At 43.8% G+C, this 24,313-nt stretch overlaps 2 protein-coding genes across 3 annotated transcripts in view; both read left to right on the forward strand.

The window, feature by feature from the left end:
* Positions 1–19,430, forward strand: part of LOC144535550 (uncharacterized) — a 90,110-nt gene extending 70,680 nt beyond the window's left edge. The window contains exons 43-49 of the mRNA XM_078278088.1: positions 7,948–8,112; positions 8,659–9,006; positions 9,828–9,964; positions 10,667–10,796; positions 11,957–12,130; positions 12,241–19,358; positions 19,418–19,430. Of these exons, the coding sequence (XP_078134214.1) occupies positions 7,948–8,112; positions 8,659–9,006; positions 9,828–9,964; positions 10,667–10,796; positions 11,957–12,130; positions 12,241–19,358; positions 19,418–19,430 (8,085 nt within the window). The remainder of the gene's footprint in view (positions 1–7,947; positions 8,113–8,658; positions 9,007–9,827; positions 9,965–10,666; positions 10,797–11,956; positions 12,131–12,240; positions 19,359–19,417) is intronic.
* The window catches only part of LOC144535342 (nesprin-2-like), a 43,240-nt gene continuing 38,271 nt past the window's right edge, over positions 19,345–24,313 (forward strand). For both annotated transcript variants that reach the window (XM_078277760.1, XM_078277762.1), the window contains exons 1-4: positions 19,345–19,758; positions 20,404–20,658; positions 21,616–21,771; positions 22,963–23,204. In XM_078277760.1, the coding sequence (XP_078133886.1) occupies positions 19,432–19,758; positions 20,404–20,658; positions 21,616–21,771; positions 22,963–23,204 (980 nt within the window). In that variant the 5' untranslated portion in view covers positions 19,345–19,431. The remainder of the gene's footprint in view (positions 19,759–20,403; positions 20,659–21,615; positions 21,772–22,962; positions 23,205–24,313) is intronic.

The raw sequence follows: 24,313 nt of genomic DNA on the forward strand, positions 1-24,313 counted from the left end.
TTATTCCAGTTAATTTTATAGCCGGAGACTGAGCTAAATTCGTTGAAGATCTTAAGAATTTTTGGAATAGAGTCCTCAAGATCTAGCCTGGCTCCGCCCTCCTACGTACTTACGCTCAATTTTCATTTCCCTTCAGTACTATGTTGCATCTGGGTTGCAGGAGGACTTTATACAACTTTGAATAAAAGGATTGAAAAGTGGCGCTGGTATCCTCAGGATTTGTTGAGATACCTCGGTCTGTGCGGATGCTGTTGATAGTAGCTCTGGATTTGCTTTGTTTTAATTTCAGACCAAGCAATTTGCTTGGTTTACAGCCATTAAAATAATAATTTTGCCTCACTCTGTGCATTATGAACTCAGCTCTCCTTCTTAGCAGATCATTCAGCTCTGTTCGACTTGTGACTAGAAGAGTTTGTGTAGATTTAGAAAAATTAGTCTTAAGAGATTGCTCTAACGATTTGCAGCGTTCTTCCAACTCCGCTATCCTTGCCTCTCTTTTCCTCTTCAAATTGACCGCAAAGAAGGATGTAAAATCTCTAATGAATCCTTTAGTTGCTTGCCATGTATATGCAGGGTCCGAAACTGAGTCGGTATTAATTGATATAAATTCAGCCAGTTTGGTTCTAAATTCTGTATCAAAAGTTGTATTCTGGAGAAGGGAATTATTAAATTGCCATCTCCTAGATCTTTCTCCTAACATGTCAGAACGGAATGTGGTTATCAGCGCATTGTGATCAGACAGAATTGCTGGTTCTATTGTTATCGTGTGGAACATTGTCTTAAGCTCACTGGAGCACAACATATAATCAATGCGGGAGTGGGTGAGGTGGCATGTGGAAAAGATGGTGTAATCCTTGCTAGTAGGATTGTGCATCCTCCATATATCTGTAAGATGGTGGGATTCCACAGCTGCTTTAAACATGTACGATATGTGTTTTTGGGCTTTCGTGTGATTGACCCCTGATCTATCCTGATTTAAATCAAGTACTGCATTCATGTCTCCCCCTATGATTAGTGAATATTCGTTGAGAGAGAGCAATTCATTGGTTAGGCGTGGGAAAAAAACTTTCATCATATGTAGCCGGTGCATATACCGAAACAAAGGCTATTTTCCTACTCCTTATTCCATCCATCCATCCATCTTCATCCGCTTATCCGGGGTCGGGTCGCGGGGGTAGCAGCTCCAGCAGGGGACCCCAAACTTCCCTTTCCCGGGCCACATTAACCAGCTCCGACTGGGGGATCCCGAGGCGTTCCCAGGCCAGGTTACAGATATAATCCCTCCACCTAGTCCTGGGTCTCCCCCGAGGCCTCCTCCCAGCTGGACGTGCCTGGAACACCTCCCTAGGGAGGCGCCCAGGGGGCATCCTTACCAGATGCCCGAACCACCTCAACTGGCTCCTTTCGACGCAAAGGAGCAGCGGCTCTACTCCGAGCTCCTCACGGATAACTGAGCTTCTCACCCTATCTCTAAGGGAGACGCCAGCTACCCTCCTGAGGAAACCCATTTCGGCCGCTTGTACCCTGGATCTTGTTCTTTCGGTCATGACCCAGCCTTCATGACCATAGGTGAGGGTAGGAACAAAAACTGACCGGTAGATTGAGAGCTTTGCCTTCTGGCTCAGCTCTCTTTTCGTCACAACAGTGCGATAAATTGAATGTAATACCGCACCTGCTGTGCCGATTCTCCGACCAATCTCCCGCTCCATTGTCCCCTCACTCGCGAACAAGACCCCAAGGTACTTGAACTCCTTCACTTGGGGGTAAGGACTCATTCCCTACCTGGAGAAGGCACTCCATCGGTTTCCTGCTGAGAACCATGGCCTCCGATTTAGAGGTGCTGATCCTCATCCCAGCCGCTTCACACTCGGCTGCGAACCGATCCAGTGAGTGCTGAAGGTCACAGGCCGATGATGCCATCAGGACCACATCATCTGCAAAAAGCAGCGATGAGATCCCCAGCCCACCGAACTGCAACCCCTCTCCACCCCGACTACGCCTCGATATCCTGTCCATAAATACTACAAACAGGATTGGTGACAAAGCGCAGCCCTGGCGGAGGCCAACTCTCACCTGAAACGAGTCCGACTTACTGCCGAGAACCCGGACACAGCTCTCGCTTTGGTCGTACAGAGATTGGATGGCCCTGAGAAGGGACCCCCTCACCCCGTACTCCCGCAGCACCTCCCACAGTATCTCCCGGGGCACCCGGTCATACGCCTTCTCCAGATCCACAAAACACATGTAGACTGGTTGGGCATACTCCCAGGCTCCCTCCAGGATCCTTGCGAGAGTAAAGCTCTGGTCCGTTGTTCCACGACCAGGACGGAATCCGCATTGTTCCTCTTCAACCTGAGATTCGACTATCGACCGAACCCTCCTTTCCAGCACCTTGGAGTAGACTTTACCGGGGAGGCTGAGAAGTGTGATACCCCTGTAATTGGCACACACCCTCTGGTCCCCCCTTTTAAAAAGGGGAACCACCACCCCGGTCTGCCACTCCTTAGGCACCGTCCCCAGACTTCCACGCAATGTTGAAGAGGCGTGTCAACCAAGACAACCCCTCCACACCCAGAGCTTTAAGCATTTCTGGACGGATCTCATCAATTCCTGGGGCTTTGCCACTGTGGAGTTGTTTAACTACCTCAGCAACCTCCACCAGTGAAATTGATGCCAATCCCCCCTCATCCTCCAGCTCTGCCTCTACCATAGAGGGCGTATTAGTCGGATTTAGGAGTTCCTCAAAGTGCTCCTTCCACCGCCCTATTACCTCCTCAGTTGAGGTCAACAGCGTCCCATCCTTACTGTACACAGCTTGGATGATTCCCCGCTTCCCCCTCCTGAGGTGGCTAACGGTTTTCCAGAAGTACCTTGGTGCCGACCGAAAGTCCTTCTCCATGTCTTCTCCGAACTTCTCCCACACACGCTGCTTTGCCTCTTTCACGGCAGAGGCTGCAGCCCTTCGGGCCCTTCGGTACCTTGCAACTGCCTCCGGAGTCGTCTGGGATAACATATCCCGGAAAGACTCCTTCTTCAGTCGGACGGCTTCCCTGACCACCAGTGTCCACCACGGTGTTCGTGGGTTACCGCCCCTTCCGTTCCGGCTCCTTCCCCCACAACATTCCATGTCCCCAGAGCCAGCCTCTGCTGCCCGGGTCTGGTCCGTCGAGGCCCCTGACCTTCACTGCCACCCATGTGGCAGCGCACCCGACCCCAGCGGTTCCTCCCACAGGTGGTGGGCCCATGGGATGGAGGGATGTCCGCCATGTAGCTTTTTCGGGCTGTGCCCGGCCGGGCTCCCGCCACCAGACACTCGCTGACGAGCCCTCCATCTGGGCCTGGCTCCAGACGGGGGCCCCGGGCTTCCTCCGGGCAGGGTCACTTCATCCCTTCCTCGATTTTTCATAGGATTTTTGAACCATTCTTTGTCTGGCCCCTCACCTGAGACCACTTTGCCTTGGGAGACCCTACCAGGAGCACAAAGCTCCAGACAACACAGCCCTCAGGTTCATAGGGACACACAAACCTCTCCACCACGATAAGGTGATGGTTCCCGGAGAAGCGTATTGTGGTACATATATAAGATATCCTGCCTGATAAGTCTTTACTGCCTTTGTCTACGGTGAGTGCGCATTTCCGTGACAGCAACACGATGGAGCCCTTGGTTTTGGTGTCATCATTAGATGAGGCAGCAACCTTAAATTATTTGTTTTGTAGACGATTTACTTATCTCTTTTACGTAAATGTGACGCCTGTATAAGCACCACGTCTATGTTTTTCCTTCTTAAATAGTCAAGGAATTTAGCTCGTCTAGTAGTCTAGTGAATTCTTATGTTAAACATGAACAATATTATAAAAACCTTAGAACTAGGTCTCAACCAGCTGTTAAGTTCTGAAGTAGGCTATGTAAGAAACAATTTCTGGAATAAGCTGTGTGTAAAACACACCAATCTAGTTAATCTAGCAATAATGGGGGTCTGTTCTGTCTGTTCAGCTCATAAGCAGACTATGAGCTGAACAGACAGCATCCCTCATGTTCTTTCAGTCCAGCTAAATGTTAACAAACATAGATTGTAAACTGACCAGCCAGTATTTATCATGTATCATGACATAAGTGTCCCTTTAAAGCCTGGCTCCGAAACTTGCATACCGTGTCCTCAGGATTTATCATGTTTTTTTCAGCCCGATTTAAATGTCCACAAAAGCATAGACTGTAGACTGAGTAGCCAGCATTCATCATTTTGTACAGTCTGGTTAGATGTCCCTTCAAAGGTTGATTCCAAAACCTACACACAGCATCCTCCAGTGAAAGTCGGTACAGTAGCCCCTTCGGTTCCTCTGTCGGTAACGGTCCGCGGCGCGGGGCGACCCGTGCATGTAGCACGTCTTCCTCCACTTCAAATTCCAGCCAGAAAACACACGGCTCCGCAGCTGCAGCGAAGGCGAACTCTCTCCCTCCGTGGATCGCTCCCAGGGCGTGCAGGCGGCTAAACAAGTCTGAGTTGTGTTCAGCCTGTAGTTCGTGTTGAGTCCCTTCAGGCACCCGAAGCCGCTGGGTCGTGAATGTGACGCAGTCCATGTTAGAGAACACATTCACATCAGTTGCTCCGTTAGCTAGCGTTCTATTAGCCGCCGCCATGCTAACAAATTTCTCTGAACGAGTAAACAGTGAGACCCGCTTTTTCGTGCCTGCAGGCGTTTCACTGAGTCACAGTGATAACAGACAAAATGGTTTGGCGTTGAAGAAAAAGTAATAGACCTGAATAGATTATTTAATGAAATACAGAGGTGAATGTGGGAGCCTCAAGCAACAATTATACTATACGCATCCAAGGTGGCGCGCGCCATCGTGACGTCAAAATGACGTAATATCCTGCCGGCACGCCCGATTTATGGCGCGCGAGCAGAGGTCGCGCACGGCTCCTTTTTTTTCAGCGGAAACAGGAGGCCTGAACGAGTTCGCTGACAACCGGATGCCAGGACTCCCAGAGTGACTGCAAGTCACAAGGGTTAAGATGAGTTCTTTTATGGTGAATGAAAGGCTTGATCCGACGAAGTAGGTCATCGAATCAAATCGAAGCATTGACGTCAATGCTGCAGCCAGTTCTGCCGTTGTATACTTTTTTCTAGTCCGTAGAAAGAGCAACGTCGGTAGCCTTTGCTCATTAGCGCCACCGCTGTTCAGGAGATGACTGCAACTAGTGTCGCGAGCACCAGCACGGGTATAAATAGTCACGGCGATCCCATGACGTCACATTTGTATGCGCCAGCTGGGCCGTTTCACATTGTCCGCGCAAACGGCAGCGCTGCACTATGAAACCCATTATTGCAAGAACTGGTCTGCCCCTGCGCTGAGCAAAGCGCAGCTCAAGCGACATTTTGCGGCTGGCTGCTCTTGCGCGTGCCGCGGTCAAAGTTCAACATGGTTCAACTTTGACCGCGGCGCGCGCAAGAGCACCCGCAGTGCGCTGTGACGTGCATTCAAGTGTCTGAAAACAACAACAACAAAAACACAGAATAGCCTACACGTGGATCCACAAACGGAACATGGACGAGAGGTTTATTTTGGCCGTCAGCAATCTCCAAGAGCTGTATAGGCTACGACACAAGTTTTAGGTCGTACAGAGACCTCGGACAAAACTATGCTATGGAAGCATGTTTCACCATAATAGGCATGCCAGCTGTGTAGATTATTGTAGCCTCTTAATTTAAATCATTCAGGTTTGTTTTAGCTATGTGAAATTAACATATATGTCTCCACTGAAATACAATCCTATGTTACATTTTTGTTATGTTACTTTGGTGCATTTGTCAAATCATAATTGCATTTGCACAACAGCGAGTGCATTTCTTAAAACAATTGGTGTAAACTGCACCGCATAGTGACTGACCTGAAAAATCGTGTGTCTTGCTGGAAATCTTTTGTCCAAAGCAAGTATTTATACCAATGAATCAAACTGACAAGTCCTTACGCCATTGTTTATACCAAGATAGTGAAACTGCTTTGTGTTGTTGTCCATATTTAACAGTTCACTCTGACTATTTCATTAGACTATACTAGTCTAATGAACAATGCACATGAAAGGGAGCACTATTCCCTATGTGACAAAGTTACACATTATTGTCATCTCTGATCTGAGAAATGCGCCAAAGCAACTGAGAAGAACTATAGCCTACTGTTGTGAGCTGCGAAAACCAAATACCAAGTTGATTATACAGCTCCATACAGGTATTTGTAGGATATATTTGTATTTTTTATAAAAATATTATAATTTATACTCTTTATTGATCCCCAATTGGGGAAATTACAATTTACACTCGGTTGTTATTACACAATAATAATATTGTATTTGTATGTTTATATGATGTAAAATATGTTTGGACTGATTGACACAAGTCATGTTCATTTTCATTGAAGTTCACATATAGGTATATAGGTAGGTATAAGGCCTTTACACAGAATAACTACCCATTTCCAAATATGTAAGCTCCAGTTTTGGAGGAAATAATTGCACATATGCATTAAACAAAGTGTTTTCCAGAGAATGAATGATGCATGTATGAATGTAGGCTCATATCTTAGCTTTATTATACCCAACTGCAATGACTGCAGACCTCTTACTTAAGTATATAAACATGCAATGACACATATTGTTGAAATGCAACATTTTATTTAGAAATGAAAATAATCCACACGTCTTCATCTATTTAGAGGAGGAGTGTAAGAAAAGGTGGAATAACCTAAGGGACAGGTACATAAAGGAGAGGAGACAAAAAAGTGGTGCAGGGGCAGACTTGGAAGTAGCCTACTTTTCCATACTGTCTTGTCTGGAGCCACACGTCAGGGAGAGACAAATAGCCAGACGCTCCGTTGTAGAAATGGGCTTTCGGAATGTTGTTCACATCCGGGAAATCGTAGGCCCGACTCTCGTCAGCAGACTGTCAAATTGCTCCCTGTTGAGCCAAAAGTACCCCTGGAACCGGTCACAGTGAATGCGGAGCTCCTTCATCTGCCGCAATTCCCCCAACTGCTCTCTGGACCTGAGGGTCTCGTGCACCCACACTCTTCTTCCTGCTGCCTTCCTCCGTCTTCTCCTCACAACCAGGGCAAGTGCCTAGGCTTTCTTTTGTCTCAAAGACAAAAACATCGTCTCCACCAAATCACTACTGTGTATCCACAATGTTGCATGTACTGCACGTCTGATGTAAACACCGGACGCAGACGTGACGTGGATTCAAATATTGGCGCATGTATGACGTAAATTTGCGCTGAGCCCGGCGGCAAGCACAACAAATATAGTTGGGAATAGGACAACCTAGCGGCGAGCGCAGCGCATGCCGCGTACAATGTGAAACGGCCTTCAGTCTCTAGCAACCATAGCGGTGGCTGGTCAGGTGATCGCCCTATTGTTCACATTTTTAATAATTAGACCTTCTAAATTTGTCATAATTAATATAAATTTATATTTGCATTGCAGTGTTGATGTAAACATAAATATCACTTAACTATTATGCATTATCATAATAATAATCAGTAGTTGCTAAGGCAAGAAATGTTTTTTTATTCATAATTCAAATGTCAGTTTTTTAAATCAACATAGAAAATGCAAATGTCTTACATCTTATTATGTGTGGACCCTTTTATTTATGGGCAGTTATGTATTTTGTAACACTGGAATGATACATCATAAGACTAAGTGTGGTATCTTTTGGATAAAAAGATACCACACAAAAAGTTATGTTATTAAGCTTCTATATTTAGCACAACCACCATCATCTTCTTCCTCCTCTGCCCCAAAGAACAAGAACATCTCCCCTCTCATTCCAATAACTCACTGTTTGACTTCAGTCTCCATTTTAAAAGTTCAAATTATTTTATGTGGCTTGGTTTGGTGGCCAATGGCCAAGTTAATCCATCTGTAAACATGCAACTACTGTTGTTTTCAGGATGCAGTAGCTCAGCTGGAGCAGGGCATCCTGGCGGAGAGGCATTGCACCCAGCTGGTGGAGCAGCATGAAGCAGCCCAGGACTGGCTGAGGGAGCACATTAAAGGCCTCGGAACTCCTCCAGCAGACAGACAGGGTCTGCACAGCGCTGTCAACACTCTGAAGGTCCGAGGATAAAACACATACACACAATCAGGCTCCAAAATTAGCACCATCTACTAGCCAAATGCTGGTAAAATATGCAAGTGGTTGGTAGTTTTGCTTCACTCACCAGTTAAAAAAACAATGGTAATCTATTGAGTGGCTGGTAAAATTTGAACATTCACTAGCCATTTGGCTGGTGGACAAAAAAGTTAATTTTGGACCTTGCACACAGTTGTTAGTTGGATTCTTGAGGAAAGGCAGTGGCACCAATTTTAATCTGTCACTGAAAATATTCATGTTGTAATTCTTCAAAGGAATTCCTGTACTAGTAACAAACCAATGCATTTTAGACATTTGAGGAAGACATTAATGACATGATTTGGGCAGTGTATGCATGTTCAGTTTTCTCATCTGTGGACATTTCTGGAGCCAACTAATGCCCCCAGATCTTTGACTTTTAAAATATAGTTTAAAACCTTCAAAACCTAAACGTCAAAATCTCTTTAAAGGATAGTTCTTTCTGCATTCTAATAATCTGATTCTCCTTTTTATCCCTGCTGATGCCAGGCTTTGCTGCAGACAGTGAACAGGGAGCAGAGAGAGATGAAAGAGCTGGATTCTGCCAGAGACAGTTTGCTGAGCCTCTGCACGCCTGGAGGCCACGATGCCCTGACCCTGGAGGTAAGCCATCTCCATGAGCTCTGTGCTACCTCGGAGCAGGAGGTGAGGGAGCGCCTGGCGGCCTGTGAGACCCGGCTGGAAGAGCTGGACGGCCAGCTGGCCAGGAAGGCCAAGGGGCTCAAGGAGAGATCTGCAGCCCTGCAGTGGGAGCTGCGCTCCCTGGACCAGGCGCTCAGTTACAGCCAACCCCAGAACAACATCCCTCAGCTCCAACAGCACTGGCACAGCCTTCAGGTTACTATTACTTTATTTATCCATTTTATTATCCACGTAGGCTGAGTTCCCACAAATAAACCTGAAGAAAAGAGGTATGTCTCCAGACCAATCTCCACAGCGCAGAAAATGACGCTCTGGGTTGTTTGCATTTCTTTAAACCAATCACAATCGTCTTGGGCTGCGGACTGCGCGACAGTGGCTCTGTAAAATAGTCTCAGGAAGGGACTTGTTTTAGTGGAACATTTGCACCCCACAAAAAAAAAAACGCCACATATAATATTAAATTAAGATAACTGTTCACACAATACAGTAACATGAGCTATTTAAATTAGCTGGATACATGGTTAAATGTAATTTGCTCTCACCAGTGTATCACCATTTGTACTTCGTCCACAGCAATCATTACCAATAGGTACCAAAACGTCCCAGTTAGAGAGTACATGCCGTAAACATATTCTTTGTAAATCTTTACAATCATTCCTCCAAAGAAACCAAGCACGTCTTCCTTGTTGCACAATCAAAATTTTCTTCAAAACTTGACATTTTCAGCGTGTAGCTTGCAAGCTCGAAGGTTGTTGTTGTTTCCCAAAGTGAACAGAGTTTGAGAACGGCAACACACAGAGAGAGGAAGATGAGGAACATCTGGCGGAACATCCAGAGGTGGAAATGTACTGTCGTTGATCCAGACTATGTGTACATTAAGTGGATTTTGGAGTTGGTAACACATTATAAATGTAAAACTGCTGCCATGTTCCAGGCATGTGAGTATGTCAGTAATGCTAACGTGGCGCTGTTGCAGGCATGTTACTTATGTGATGTTGTTGTCCTTCTCCTGTCAGAACTGTGAGAAATCGCTGGCAGATTTGGGTGTGAAAGTTCAGGATCTCCAACAGGAAGTAAGGGCTACACCTGTCACTGATGAGCTGCCAACAGAAATTATGACTCTGGTGAAATCCTTATGCCAGCAACATGACAGGTACCATGTCTAACAACGGATGGCATTCCTCATTGTTTTAGTAGAGCTGTGACAAATAGCTAAAACATTAAAAAAAACACGACATACTGTATGTATATGGGTAATTAATTATGACTTTAATTGTTACCCAGGTCATAAGACAGCCTGACAGACACTGTTTCTTACCACTTTTTGTTTGATTCATATTTTTTAATTTCACTCAAGCTATAAACAAGAAAGAGGTTGTCTGGCATGAACCTGACAAACTAACATGACATGCAGTAACATCTGTGCACTTCACCACTGGGGCTTTTTGAACTTTATGTATCCTACTTGAACATATTCTACATGACAAATTCTCAGCTGGCATCCCTCAATTTCAATTCAGTTTTCAATTATTCTTACATACCAGAAACATGCCTTAGTGGATCATCCTGCTCTTGATCAATGACATTATAACCTGTTTGAAACATCCGAAGAGTACATGTTATCTAATGCCCGGTTTCTTGAACTAAGCAATAGGACTCACATTTATACATAATTATTTCTCTGTTCTTATTTGTTGTGCCAGACAAATATTTTTCAATCCGTTCTTGTGCTTGCAGTTGTTCCTTTTGCTGAAAAAAGTACATTTTACCCTGTTTTCATTTATATCTATTCTTGTGTACAGATACCATGCAAAATGTTGTGTTTACAATAAATGTGATTCAATTATGTCTCCAGTCTAAAGTCCAGGCTGAGTGAGCATCAGGGTACCTGCTCTACAAACACAGCTCGTTGTCTGATGGACTGTCTTCACGCCCTGCAAGAATGGAACCACAGCAAACCATCAGAATCCATTTCTTCTGTGCAGGTTTCTGTATTTTAATGTTTTTACTGTTTTGTTGTGCAATGTAACTACTTTGTTTCTGTAAACATTTGTGTTGTTGGGTACATCTGACAGCTGCCTTCTAATGGTGTAAGTGTTTCACTCAGTGGCATCTTGCTGGGTCACCCTTAAAGGGCAACTATTATATAGCATTTTCAGGATTATACTTGTATTTTGTGTTTGTACTAGAACATGTTTACATGCTTTAATGTTAAAAAAAAAAAAAAAACACTTTATTTTTTTCATACTGCCCATGGCTGCTGCACCTGTATTCACCTTCTGTATGAGACGCTCTGTAGGAGCGCCTGTCTCTTTAAGCCCTTAAAAGGGGAGAATTTAACAACATTGGCAGCCCAGATGACATTGTTTACTGTCGTTAGCCATGTAGTTAGCAGTGGACACTTAATAGAATATAGCAGCAATTTCTACATTCAAAATATATATAAATAAAGGCTTTTAACCAAATACTACATAAACAGAAAATGTTCAGGAGTAATGTGACCCGGAATTGGGGAGAATTTAACGACACTGGCAGCCAAGATGACATATTGTACTACCGTTATCATGTAGTTACATGGGACAATGTTAACACCGCAGTGGCTTAAAAAAAAAAACACTCCAGTCCTGCCTACTTGGAGCAGATGACCAATCATAGCAGTCCAGCTTAGAGTTGCGTAAGACTTAGCCGAGAGTAGAAAAAACTGTTGAAACCGGAGCGTTCAGAATAGTTGGAAATCTTAACGTTTTAGCTCACAGGGTCTAAAATACGTTTACCTCATTATTTGAAGTTTTGGCCACGTTTAACATGAAAATCCAACATAACATTGTAGATATGACAGCACGTAAAAGTATAATATGTCCCCTTTAACTATAATCAGGTAAAATTATGGTGCAAGATGGTTGAAAAAATATACATTAATGGAGAGAGGAAAAAGGGGTTTGTCACAAGTTTTTCTTTAAAGAAAACTTGTGAGTTTAGGGATTTGTGAAGTGTAACATGTTAACTCTATGGAGCACTTGTCAGTGGCTTATTTATGCTCACTTTACATTTAGGCAATGTGTATCAATTTTGTCATGATATTTCACACACAAACACAGATTTTTACTCACTACAAAAACCAAACAAGTTTTCCTCCTGGCATTAGGTGACATTAGAGGAGGGTGAAAAGTTGCAAGCCAGCCTGCGGGAGGCGCTTTCTCACCAGCAGTTTCTAACCGACTGCTTGATACCAGTCTTGATTGGAAAACTAGAGAGAGAAGGTTCGGAGACACTCCGAGAAGCAGACACACATAAGGCTTCTCTCAGCCGCAGCTTAAAGGTATTTAAATCATGTTAAATAGAATTATTTCTCATACATATTGCATGTTATATTTAAGTAATAGTTAAGAAACTGTAGTAATTAATGTAATTTGTACCCCTCTGTTCAAGGAACTTGATGGAAAGAGCAAACAAAAGCTGCCTGGTGTCCTTCATGGTAATCTCGAGGAGACTAAGACATTTGTAGTGGCACCACCACGCAAAAGCAAGCGCTCACCTGAGAAAAAACATCAACTTAAACTACAAAAAAACATTCCCTTAACAGAAAAATCTACATCTATTGAGGATAAATTGTTGGTTTCGGCTGAACTGCAAACTGAGGATAAAACATTAAAGCCTACTGTAACAGCCATCATGAAAGACATACAAATGGCTGGTGTGGAGCAAAGCAGAATTGAACCAACAAAACAGAAATCCCAGAGTCCAACATATACTTCAGAACCTTTTAAAGTACAACGTAACAACACTTCTCAAGAGGCAGCATTTAAAAGTCTAAAGTTAGATACCACAGCTAAGCAAATAAAACCTGCTGTTGAGGAACCTGTATTGATCCAAAAGGTCATTGAGCAGTCTGCCTCTGGTGTTAGTGAGAATACTACACCTGTACCATCCAGGAGAAAGTCCAAGGCTTTGGCCACTGATACAGAGCCTGCCCAGACTAAGGTGGAGCCTGAAATGGTAAAAACTATTATTACTCAAGGGTCAGAACCATTCACTTCTGTCCCTGTAATAACTGATGTTACAACAACACTTCCTCTGAAACAGGTTGACCAGCAGCCAGCACAGATGACAGAAGAACCAGAAAGTCAGAGGTCTGCTTTGAGTCTGAGGGAGCTAACTGAAAGTGTTGTTATGGAAGAAACAAAGCTTATACCAACCATAAGAAAGTCAGAGAGTACTAAACTTACCACAACTTCGCAGCAGGTTGTTACCCATAATAAAACTACTGATGTGAAACCTAAAGATAATATGAAAGAACCTGCCTGCTTGACATCGTCTTCAACTCCACAGATGGCCACAGAAACAACAGAAACTACTGTTGTGAAAGAAAAGACGCTTTCTCCAACCAAAAGTAGATCAAAGGGTCCAAATCTCTCCCCAGAACATGCTATAAATAAAGTGACGAAGATAAAGGAAGAGCCAGGAAGTCAGAAGCCTTCATTGAGCTCTGGAGAGCTAATTGAAACTGTTGTTGTGGAGGAAACAAAGCGTATTGCAACCATTACTCTAGATGTATCAGAGCCATTGACTTCTGTCCCTGTACCAACTGATGTTACAACACTTCCTCTGAAACAGGCTGACCAACAGCCAGTACAGATGACAGAAGAACCTGAAAGTCAGAGGTCTGCTTTGAGTCTGAGGGAGCAAACTGAAAGTGTCATTATGGAAGAAACAAAGCTCATACCAACCAGAAGAAAGTCAAAAATGACTGAACATACCACAACTTCACAGCACGTTGTTGCACATAACATAACTACTGATGTGGAACCTGAAGATAATAAGAAAGAACCTGACAGCCTGAGGTCTTCTTCAACTCCACAGATGTCCCCGGAAACAACTGAAACTACTGTTGTGAAAGAAAAAAAGCTTTCTCCAACCAAAAGAAGATCAAAGGGTCCAAAGCTCTCCCTAGAACATGCTACAAAGGAAGTAGCAGCAGGTGAACTCACCACTAAGTTAGTGATAGAGCAAGCTGAGACCATTATTGTTGAGCAAGCCAAGCTTGGACCTACCAGTAAAGAGTCAAAGAGTATAGACGTGTTCTTAAAGGTTACTGTTGCAAAACCTGCACAGCTCAAAGGCGAAGCAGAAAATCTGATGTCTCACCTTACTTCAGTGGCTATCACAGACACAGATGCTGAGCAATCCAAGTCTGTACGAAAAAGGCAAGACTCAAAGAGTTTGAACGTTTCCACAACTTCAGTGCCAGTTGTTACCCATAGTGTAACTACTGAACACTATTCAGAGCTTGAGGAACCTGCGAAGGAACCTGAGAATGGAAAGACTTCTTCAACTTTACCAAGGATCACAAAGCCAGTCGAAACTGTTTTGGGAAAAAGTAAGTTCTCGCCAACCAAAGGAGAGTCAAAAAGTCCAAAACTGTCCACAGAATTTTCTAACAAGGAGAAAACACAGTCCATAGAAAAGCCTGGCAGTCAGCTATCTTTACTGAGATCCAAGGAGCAAACTAATGCTGCTGTTGTGGAGGAAACAAAGCGTATAGCAACCATTATTCTAGATGTATCCAAGCCATTCACTTCTGTCCCTGTACTAACTGATGTTACAACAACGCTTCCTCTGAAACAGGCTGACCAACAGCCAGCACACATAACAGAAGAACCAGAAAGTCAGAGGTCTGCTTTGAGTATGAGGGAGCAAACTGAAAGTGTCGTTATGGAAGTAACTAAGCTCATACCAACCACAAGAAAGTTAAAGAGTAAACCTACCACAACTTCACAGCACGTTGTTGCCCATAATAAAACTACTGATGTGGAACCTGAAGATAATAAGAAAGAACCTGACAGCCTGACGTCTTCTTCAGCTCCACAGATGGCCACAGAAGCAACTGAAACTACTGTTGTGAAAGAAAAAAAGCTTTCTCCAACCAAAAGAAGATCAAAGGGTCCAAAGCTCTCCCCAGAACATGCTACAAAGGAAGTGACAGAGACAAAGCAAGAGTCAGAAAGTCAGAAGCCTTCATTGAGCTCCGGAGACCTTACTGAAACTGCTGCTTTGGAAGAAACAAAGTGTATAGCAACAATTATTCTAGATGTATCAGAGCCATTTACTTCTGTCCCTGTAACAACTGAAGTTACAACAATACTTTCTCTGAAACAGGCTGACCAACAGCCAGCACAGATGATGGCAGAACCAGAAAGTCAGAGGTCTGCTTTGAGTCTGAGGGAGCAAACTGAAAGTGTCGTTATGGAAGTAACAAAGCTCATACCAACCAGAAGAAAGTCAAAGAGTACTGAACTAACCACAACTAAGCAAGAGCCAGGAAGTCAGAAGCCTTCACTGAGCTCTGGAGAGCTAACTGAAACTGTGGTTGTGGAAGAAACTGAAGTTATACCAACCAGTAGGAAATCAAAGAGTCTTGAGGTTTCCACAGTTCCAGAGCCAGTGTCTCCCCTTGGTATACTTACTGGAATGGAGCCTAAGGAACTTAAACAGGAACCTGAAAATGATCCCGCAACCCCAGACTTTATTCAAGGACAAGCTAAAACTGCTGTTCTGGAACAAAGTAAGCTTCTACCACCTAAGAGAAAGTCAAAGAGTACAGAACCTCCTTTTAAACTTGCTGACACTCATCAGACAAGGATAGAACCTGAAGGTCACCAATATTATTTGAGTTCCAATGACCCAAATAGAAGTGCTGTTATTGAAGAAACAAAGCTTTTACCAACCAGTAGAAAGTCCAAGAGTGGTGACTTTCCCACATCTTCTGAGACAGTTGCTACCCATGTCAGATCACCTGCAGTGGAGCCTGGACAAAATAAGAAAGAACTGGATGGTAAAAAATATTCAACTCCAGATGTGGTCACAAAACCAACTGAAATTACTGTTGTGGAAAAAGGAACGCTTTCACCAACCAAAATAAAGTCTAAGTGTCTGAAACTTTCCTCAGAACTTGCTGCCACAGAGCAACCAAAAACAAAGGAAGAGCCTGACAGTCAGAAGCAATCTTCATCTCAAGAGGTGGTCACAACAAAAACAACTGAAATTACTGTTGTGGAAAAAGGTAAACTTTCACCAACCAAAAGAAAGTCGAAAGGTCTCAAACATTCCCCAGAACTTGCTACCACCGAGCTAACAAAAACCAATAAAGAGCCTGACAGTCAGAAGCCATCTTCAACTCCAGAGGTGGTCACAGCAACAACTGAATTGTCTGTCGTGGAAAAAGGAAAGCTTTCACCAACCAAAATAATGTCAAAGGGTCTGAAACTTTCCTCAGAACATGCTACCACAGAACTGATGGATGTCAAGAAAGGATCTGACAGTCAGACATCTTCAGTGTATTCCAGAGAGCAAACTGAAGCTGCTGTTTTGGAGGAATTTACCATACCAGCCAGAAGGAAGCCAAAAAGTCTTGACATTTCCACAGCTGTAGAGCCAGTCTCTGCTCTTGGTGGAAGTATTGACCTGGAATCTAAGGAGACTAAAGAAGAACCAGAGAGTGGCAAGGCTTCAGTTGGACAGATAGTCACAGTAGCCACTGAAACTGCTGTTTTAACCAAAAGAAAGTCCAAAGGTCTAAACCTTTCCCCAGAATGTTCTCCCACAGAGCTGAGAAAGACCAAGGAAGAGCCTGACAGTCAGAAGCCATCTTCAACTCCAGAGGTGGTCACATCACTAACTGAAATTACTGTTGTGGAAAAAGGTAAACTTTCACCAACCAAAAGAAAGTCGAAGGGTCTGAAACTTTTCCCAGAACTTGCTACCACAGAGCAACCAAAGACCAAGGAAGAGACTCACAGTCAGAAGCCATCTTCAACTTCAGAGGTGGCCACAGCACCAACTGAAATGACTCTTGTTGGAAAAGGAAAGCTTTCACCAACCAAAAGAAAGTCCAAGGGTCTGAAACTTTCGCCAGAACTTTCTCACACAGAGCTGACAAAGACTAAGGAGGAGCCTGACAGACTGAAGCCATCTTTAACTCCAGAGGTGGTCACAGCACCAACTGAAATAACTGTTGTGGATAAAGGAGAGCTTTCACCTACCAAAGGAAAGTCAAAGAGCCTTAAACCTTCCCAAGAACTTGCTACCACCAAGCTGACAAAAACTAAGGAAGAGCCTTATAGTCAGAAGCCATCTTCAACTCCAGAGGTGGTCAAAGCACCAACTGAAATTACTGTTGTGGAAAAAGGAACGCTTTCACCAACCAAAATAAAGTCTAAGTGTCTGAAACTTTCCTCAGAACTTGCTGCCACAGAGCAACCAAAAACAAAGGAAGAGCCTGACAGTCAGATGTCTTCATTGTATTCCTGTCCAGCTGTAGAGCCGGTCTCTGCTCTTGAGGGAAGTATTGACCTGGAGTCTAAGGAGGCTAAGAAAGAACCCGAGAGTGGCAAAGCTTCAGCTGGACAGGTAGTCACAGGAGCAATTGAAATATCTGTTGTTAAAGACGGTATGCTTTCACCAACCCAAAGAAAGTCGAAGGGTCTCAAACATTCCCCAGAACTAACAAAAACCAATAAAGAGCCTGACAGTCAGGAGCCATTTTCAATTCAAGAGGTGGTCACAGAAACAACTGAAATTACCTTTGTTGAAAAAGGTAAACTTTCACCAACCAAAAGAATGTTAGAGGGTATGAAACTTTCCTCAGAACTTGCTACCACAGAGCTGATGGACATCAAGAAAGAATCTGACAGCCAAACATCTTCAGTGTCTTCCAGAGAGCAAACTGAAGCTACTGTTTTGGAGGAATTTATCATGCTAGCCAGAAGGAAGCAGGGGCCTGAAGTGGGCATTTTACAATTAGATATACAGACCAGTCCAGAGGAGGATGAAAACACATCTGCCACAGGAGCAAAAAGGATCAGACCTGTTCAAACAAGTCTCCAGAGAGAAGGAGTAGCAGAAAGCAAAGATATGACTGCTGCAGTTAAGATGACTACAATAGAAGTACGAGAAAGCAGTACTGAATGTCAAGACAATGTGGTTCAAACGGGCCAACCCTCTCCTGCTTGTGAAGCATTGCCCCCAGATGAGGCAGGGAAAGAATTTGTAGAAATAAGCATATCTGAACAACATATGGTGAAACCAAGCCAAACTAAAACCCAAAGAGGGCTCTTCATAACCATGCAGGAAAAGCCCAAAGTGGTCAAGAAACATGGTGTCCAGGAACAGCATCCTACACTGTCGACACGTGGCATGGACAGTGTACCCAAGAGCTTGGATGAAAAATCGGTTACAATGGAAAAAATCCATATGGGGCCTGAAGTGCGCATCCTACAACTAGATATACCGACCAGATCCACATCTGTCACAAGAGCAAAAGAGCCAAGGATAGATAGTGTTCAAACAAGTGTCCAGAGCGAAAGAGTACCAGAAAACAAAGATATTACTACTGCTGATGTGAAACCAGCGGAAGCAGTTGAGATGTCTAAGATAAAGGTGCAAGAAAGCAGTACTAAATTTCAAGACAATATGGCTCAAAGGGACTCAGCTCAACCCACCCCTCCTGGTTCTGAATCATTGCAACAGCATGAGACAGAGAAAGAATTTATAGAAATAAGCGTATATAAGCAAGACATAGTAAAACCAAGCCAAACTGACACTAAGATGGAACTCTTGAAACCCGCACAGGATTGGCCTACAGAGGTCAAGGGACATGTGGTCCAAGAAGAGCATCCTGAAGTGTTAACACGTGGTATGCACGATGTACCCAAGAGCCTGGATGAAAAGTTTTTTATGATGAAGAAAATCCACATGGGGTCTGACGTGCACATCCTACAACTAAATACAACCAGTATGGAGAAGGATGAAAACACTTCTGTCACAAGAGCAAAAGAGCCAAGGATAGATGTTGGTCAAACACGTGTCCAGTGTGAAAGAGCCCCAGAAAACAAAGATAAGACTACTCCTAATGTTAAGCAAAAGAAGGCTGCAGTTAAGACAAGATTAGAAGTGCAACAAATCACAACTGAAAGGCAAGGGAATGTGGCTCAGAGTGACTCCAATCAACCCCCCTCTGTGTGTGCAAGGCAGCTAAGTGATTCAGAGACAACATTTGAAGAAATAAGCATATCTGAGCAAGACACTGTAAAACCAAGCCAAACAGTGATTACATTAGAGCTCATGAATACCACACAGAAAAGACCCCAAAAGGTCAAGGATCATGACGTGCAAGAAGTGAATGCTAAAGTGTCGACAAAAGACGTGCATGATGCACCCCAGAGCCTGGATGAAAAGTCTATTAGGATGGATAAAATCCACAAAGGGGCTGAAGTGCACATTTTACAACCAGGTACACCTGTCACTATAAAGGAGCATGAAATTGCATCTGTTGCAATAGCAAAGGCACCAAGAATTGATATAGATCAAACAAGTAGCCAGTGTGAAACAGAGCCAGAAAACAAAGACCTGACTTCAGCTGATATTCAGCCAGGAAAGACTGCAGTCAAGATGACCATGGTCGAAGTGAAGACCAGATTCAGTGATAGCAGTATCCATGAAAAACATGCTGAAGTGTCAGCACATGACACTTCCAAGAGCCTGGATGAGAAGTCTGTTATAACGGGAGACATCCACATCAGTGTACATGATTACAAAACTGTCACAATAGAAAAGGAACCTGAGATGGAATTACGTATTCTGTTTGAGACAGTTAAAGAAAGCAAGGATGTGACCACCACTGACAAGTCTTTAAGTGAGATGACCCGGGTTGAAGTGCGAGAAAGCTTTACTGAATCCCTGTCTGAACCCAGTGAGGTCCCTCTAACCCAAACAGAGAGACACACAACAGATGAAAAGGAAAATAAGAAGGAAGAGAAGGAGGGGAAGAGGACAATTCAGGAAGAACAAAGAGAAAAGATGGTCAAGGTGGATATACAAAATGCTCCACTCCCAATGGCCACGACCTCCACCACTGGTGAAGTGATGCTGCAGAGAATGGATTTGCCACAGGTAAGACATGGTGATTACTTATTTGCAGACAGTGACATTTTTCCCACAAATTCTAGTTAATTCTAAATGCGCACAAACCAGGAAACCCTTGATTCATTATAGTAGTATATAATATAACAGAACTAACTCACCACTGTTACATGTCCATAACATATCTCCACTGGTTTATTGTCAATACCCACCCAAGTCAAAGGTTTCCCTGATACAAACACTGTCAAAGAAATGGACAACCTATTCCCCTCTTTGAATTTCTATCTTCACCCTTCAAAAAACGTCAGTTTAACAATGCAGCATTCCTTTGTAACTACAATAGAAGACAAGTTGAGTAGACAGAGAGAAGAGATAGAAAACAATATCCAGTGGAAAGGAGGATAAAAAAGGAAAAGTGCTGTCCACCTGTGCTACCAATGGTTTCAGTGCCTTGGGGTAGTAATATGAGCTACCTCATACATGTTATCACTGTCTTGCAAGTTAAAAGGGGTAAGGCTTGGTACACCTCCAAACAAAAAGTATAATTAAAATGGGATAGACTTGTTTTACAAAAGAGACAGAGTTCTTTTCTTAGCTCAACCGAAACACTATACAATTGTATGTCAGAATTTTTCCTGCATTAATACTGGTGTTTTGTGTCCACAATGGGAGCAGGTGTACAAGGCTGACACAATATCACCTGCATCACTGCAGGCAGTTCAGAAATCTTCAACTGACATTATCTGGGGTGAGGTAACCCTGGTGAAAGGACTGCCCTCTCAGGAAAACGAAGGACTAGCCGAAGCAAGCATCGTGAAGACTGAGAAACGTGTTCTGGAGATACCAGAAGGATGCGCCACGAGGAACATCTTCACAGAAATACAGCTACTCTCAGGGACTGGACCCAACAGGAACAGCCAACTTACTGAGGTATCATCATTTCTGTGTGCCACGGTGTCTTTTTTGAAACTGCCACTAGGACTCACCAAAGTTAATTATCATAAAAGATCAATCGTTTAAATAAAATGATCAAATCCTTCACATATAGGCTTTAGGTGCATACGAGGATACGGGTGTGATGAGCATGTACTGTCAGCATTGATGGTTTAAATCTCATGGTTGCGTTATTTTGTCTCCTTTTCATCATTTTTGTATGTACTGTATATCAAAAAACAGAGGTAATATTCCTTTTTTAAAGCTATAGTGCGTAGTTTCTGTTGCCCCCATGAGGAATTCTAATAATAATAACAACACTGTCGGCGCATCCACATGATGCAAGCCTTCAGTGATCGCGTACCTACGTTACAAAACCCATTACTAACCTTTTCAAGAGCAGTAAGGCGACATTCCGTTTTTTTAAGCGCTATCCAATTAGGAAAAGCCACACCAATGGTTATCTGTGTTTGTCTTCGCCGTCGGCCACTTTCTTCTTGGTATTTCAGTCCTTCTGCTGAATGTGTAGGTCTTTTCTTAGCATTGCAATCACTGACTGAAACATTTTGTGGATGCTTCTTCAGGTTTTCAGCCATGCCTTTACCTGTTGCAGCAGTCTTCTTTGCCTCCAAAGCTGAACACTGCTGTTGTCCTTTCTCAGCGGTGCTGTGAAATGCAACACTCGAGCTGCTGTGCACGAATGTCGCTGGACTACACCATTTTGTAAACATAGCCATACTGAGAAATACAGAGAGAGTTTTGTGAAGCTGATAAGCTTAATTAGCTTTGTAGCAACTAATTTGGCAATGGCTTAAATGTAACGGACGTTCATTAATATTAAATAGTCGAACACTATTGCTTTAAATTAGATCATGTTTGGACTTGACCAAAACCCATTTGGTCATTAACTGGAATTTTGAGACTCCAGACTCTGAAGTGTTTCTGTGAATTTAGGGTAAACCACTTGAGGATGCCCCAGAGGCTCTGATTACATCCACCATTGATCTGGATAACCGTCTAAGCAGGCTGGTGTCTCGAATCCTGAGCTGCAAGAACCACCCAGCTGAGCTCAACCCAACAGCCATGGCCCAGCAGCTGAAGGAGGCTCAGGTGCGATTCAGAATGACAGGGTGCATGACTCACTAGAGAAATAAAAAAAATGTTTTATGGCAACAGCTTGATTTATAAATACTGGTGGCAGCAGGTTGGGTTAGAATGCCAAACGACCTAATGAATTGGACATATCCAATGCTTTTCTGTACCAGCCTGTTCAAAGGTGGATATTAAAAACAACAGTACACATTTGTCAAAATAATTGTGCAACAGACCATTACAATTGTAATGGTTGAAATAAACATTCATAGTGTGGGAGTGCGGAACTAACAAGACGGAGAAGTTAAATTCAGTTGAGTCTGTTTACTCCCACTTTTTATCCACAGCTTACAGCTTCAGGTTACACTTCCAGGTTACACAGCTACCCGCTCACAAACCAAACAGCCTGAAATAGTGTGCCAACAAGGCCCCCTCGTCCCAGTGAGCTCCCTACTTAAAGGAGCCGCAGTCTCCCAGAAAAGTCCACAAATACAATAACAGGCCCACAGTCCCAGATGAAACAGTCAGCGCAGTGGGGGCCGGACTAGGCGGCCAAAGCGGCTGCGCTTAATAGGTGTAGGGACGAGGACAGGGGCCAGAGCTGGCACGGAGACCAAAGCAGGTCATCGAGGCATCCAATGCTGCCACCACATGAAAGTATTTCATAATGTCCTGTGTTATCCCTCTCAGCTGGAACTGGGCTTCGATGTGTTGAAACCAGGGCCGGGGGTTGTGCTGCCAAAAGTCTGGCAACTTTACCGTTGCGGTGTACATTCTAGCGCCGGCATTAGCCTCCTCGTTAGCCCCACTCGGTGCCGGAGCCGGCCCGGCCCCAAAGCTGTCAATATTGTCCATTGACATGATCATGGCTCACGTCCGGGTCACCACTGTGGGAGTGCGGAACAAACAAGACGGAGAAGTTAAATTCAGTTGAGTCTGTTTACTCCCACTTTTTATCCACAGCTTCAGGTTACACAGCTACCCTCTCACAAACCACACATAGCCTGAAATAGTGTCCCAACAACGCCCCCTCGTCCCAGTGAGCTCCCTACTTAAAGGAGCTGCAGTATCTAGTGAATGTCTCTATATTGTGGGTCACCACAATAGCATTTTACTTGTGTTTAGTAACGATCAAATAATCACAATAAACATTTGTATCAAAACTACAGGCTTTGGATAATTTTGTTTACTTTCTCTTCCTGAGTACAGCAGTGCAGAGAGACTGCCCAGGAACAGGTGGCATTGTTCTCTCAGCTGAGAGGAGCCGATGCTGAGAACAATGATGCTCTGGAGCATGTGGAGGACCAGTGGAGCACTGCTGCCCAGGATGCAGCTGCTGTCATCCAGAGTAAAGAGGCCCAGCTGCTGCTGGTGACTGATCACTGCAGACAGACCAAAGCAGCCAGGACCACATTGGAAAGACTGACAGCAGAATTGGATGCTGTCAGAATGTGAGTTTCCTTTTAGTTTCTTAACTGAAGGTTACATTTTAAGGTACTATACAATATGTTGCAATAGAAATAGAGCGCATCGCGTCATACTCTGAAAGCCAGGCCCACCGGAGGGGAAAATAATCGGCGCCCCCAATGTGCAACCAAGGGCTGACATGCTAACAAAGTGCCTGTAGCCAGCTAAACACTTTAGATTTGAGAATGTTAAAGGATTATTATTTAAGCAATCCATATCTACCAGAGATGACACGTTAGCTGTTAGTAAGCTAATGTTAGCTATGTGTTAGCAAGCTAAGGTATTTGCAAACATAATACTAGCTTAGCTTTCTGATTTATCCACATTCCACTATAACACAAGTTGCATACTGTGTACATAATGCATATATAATGCTTAACGTACAGACATATGGTTAACCTAAAACTGACATCTGGATATTTGACTTGGTAACAAAATGCTTGCTGCACACGTAACGTTGAGCATAACATTAGTTAGTGTCGGGCTCCCACAGTCTCCCCATTCCCCCTGCTGATTCCTCACATCTGTATCCACTTTTGTCTTCATAAAAGCTCAGTTTTTCGGTTCGGCAGCTTATAAAAATTTAAGTGATGTGTTTATTACATTGTTGGTAGTGCATATCATCACACAGCAACTTTAAGGCATTTTTGTGTTTGCTAGCAGACAGAATTAACGAGGAGGAACCTTCACGCAATACAAGTGAATGGAGGGTGGGGGCGGGACTTAAAACGCGCTCTGTCTCTATAGAGCTCAACAGTCCCGCCCACAGCCGGTTCCGGAAGTAAAAATACAATGCAATTTCTCCATTCACAATTGGAGTATAAGCCATAAAATCGTAACCGTCGATGGTAGACTTAAGTCTGGTAGACAAAAGTTCATGGGGCACCAACCTTGTTTTGAGATAAATGTCTTTTATTCGCGATGTCTTGGATAAGTACTTCATTACCCACAATCCTGAACAATCTCACAATCCCACAGTGATGCCTCTGATTGGTGGAACTCGTGTGACTGTTTGGTTAAACCCTAAACCCCGCGAAAGTCTGTGAGTGCTGCTGTACTGTGTAGGCTTCTGTAACATGACTGTCTACTAGGG

Source organism: Sander vitreus, chromosome 20, assembly GCF_031162955.1.
Source record: "Sander vitreus isolate 19-12246 chromosome 20, sanVit1, whole genome shotgun sequence".
In the NCBI taxonomy this organism is placed as follows: domain Eukaryota; kingdom Metazoa; phylum Chordata; class Actinopteri; order Perciformes; family Percidae; genus Sander; species Sander vitreus.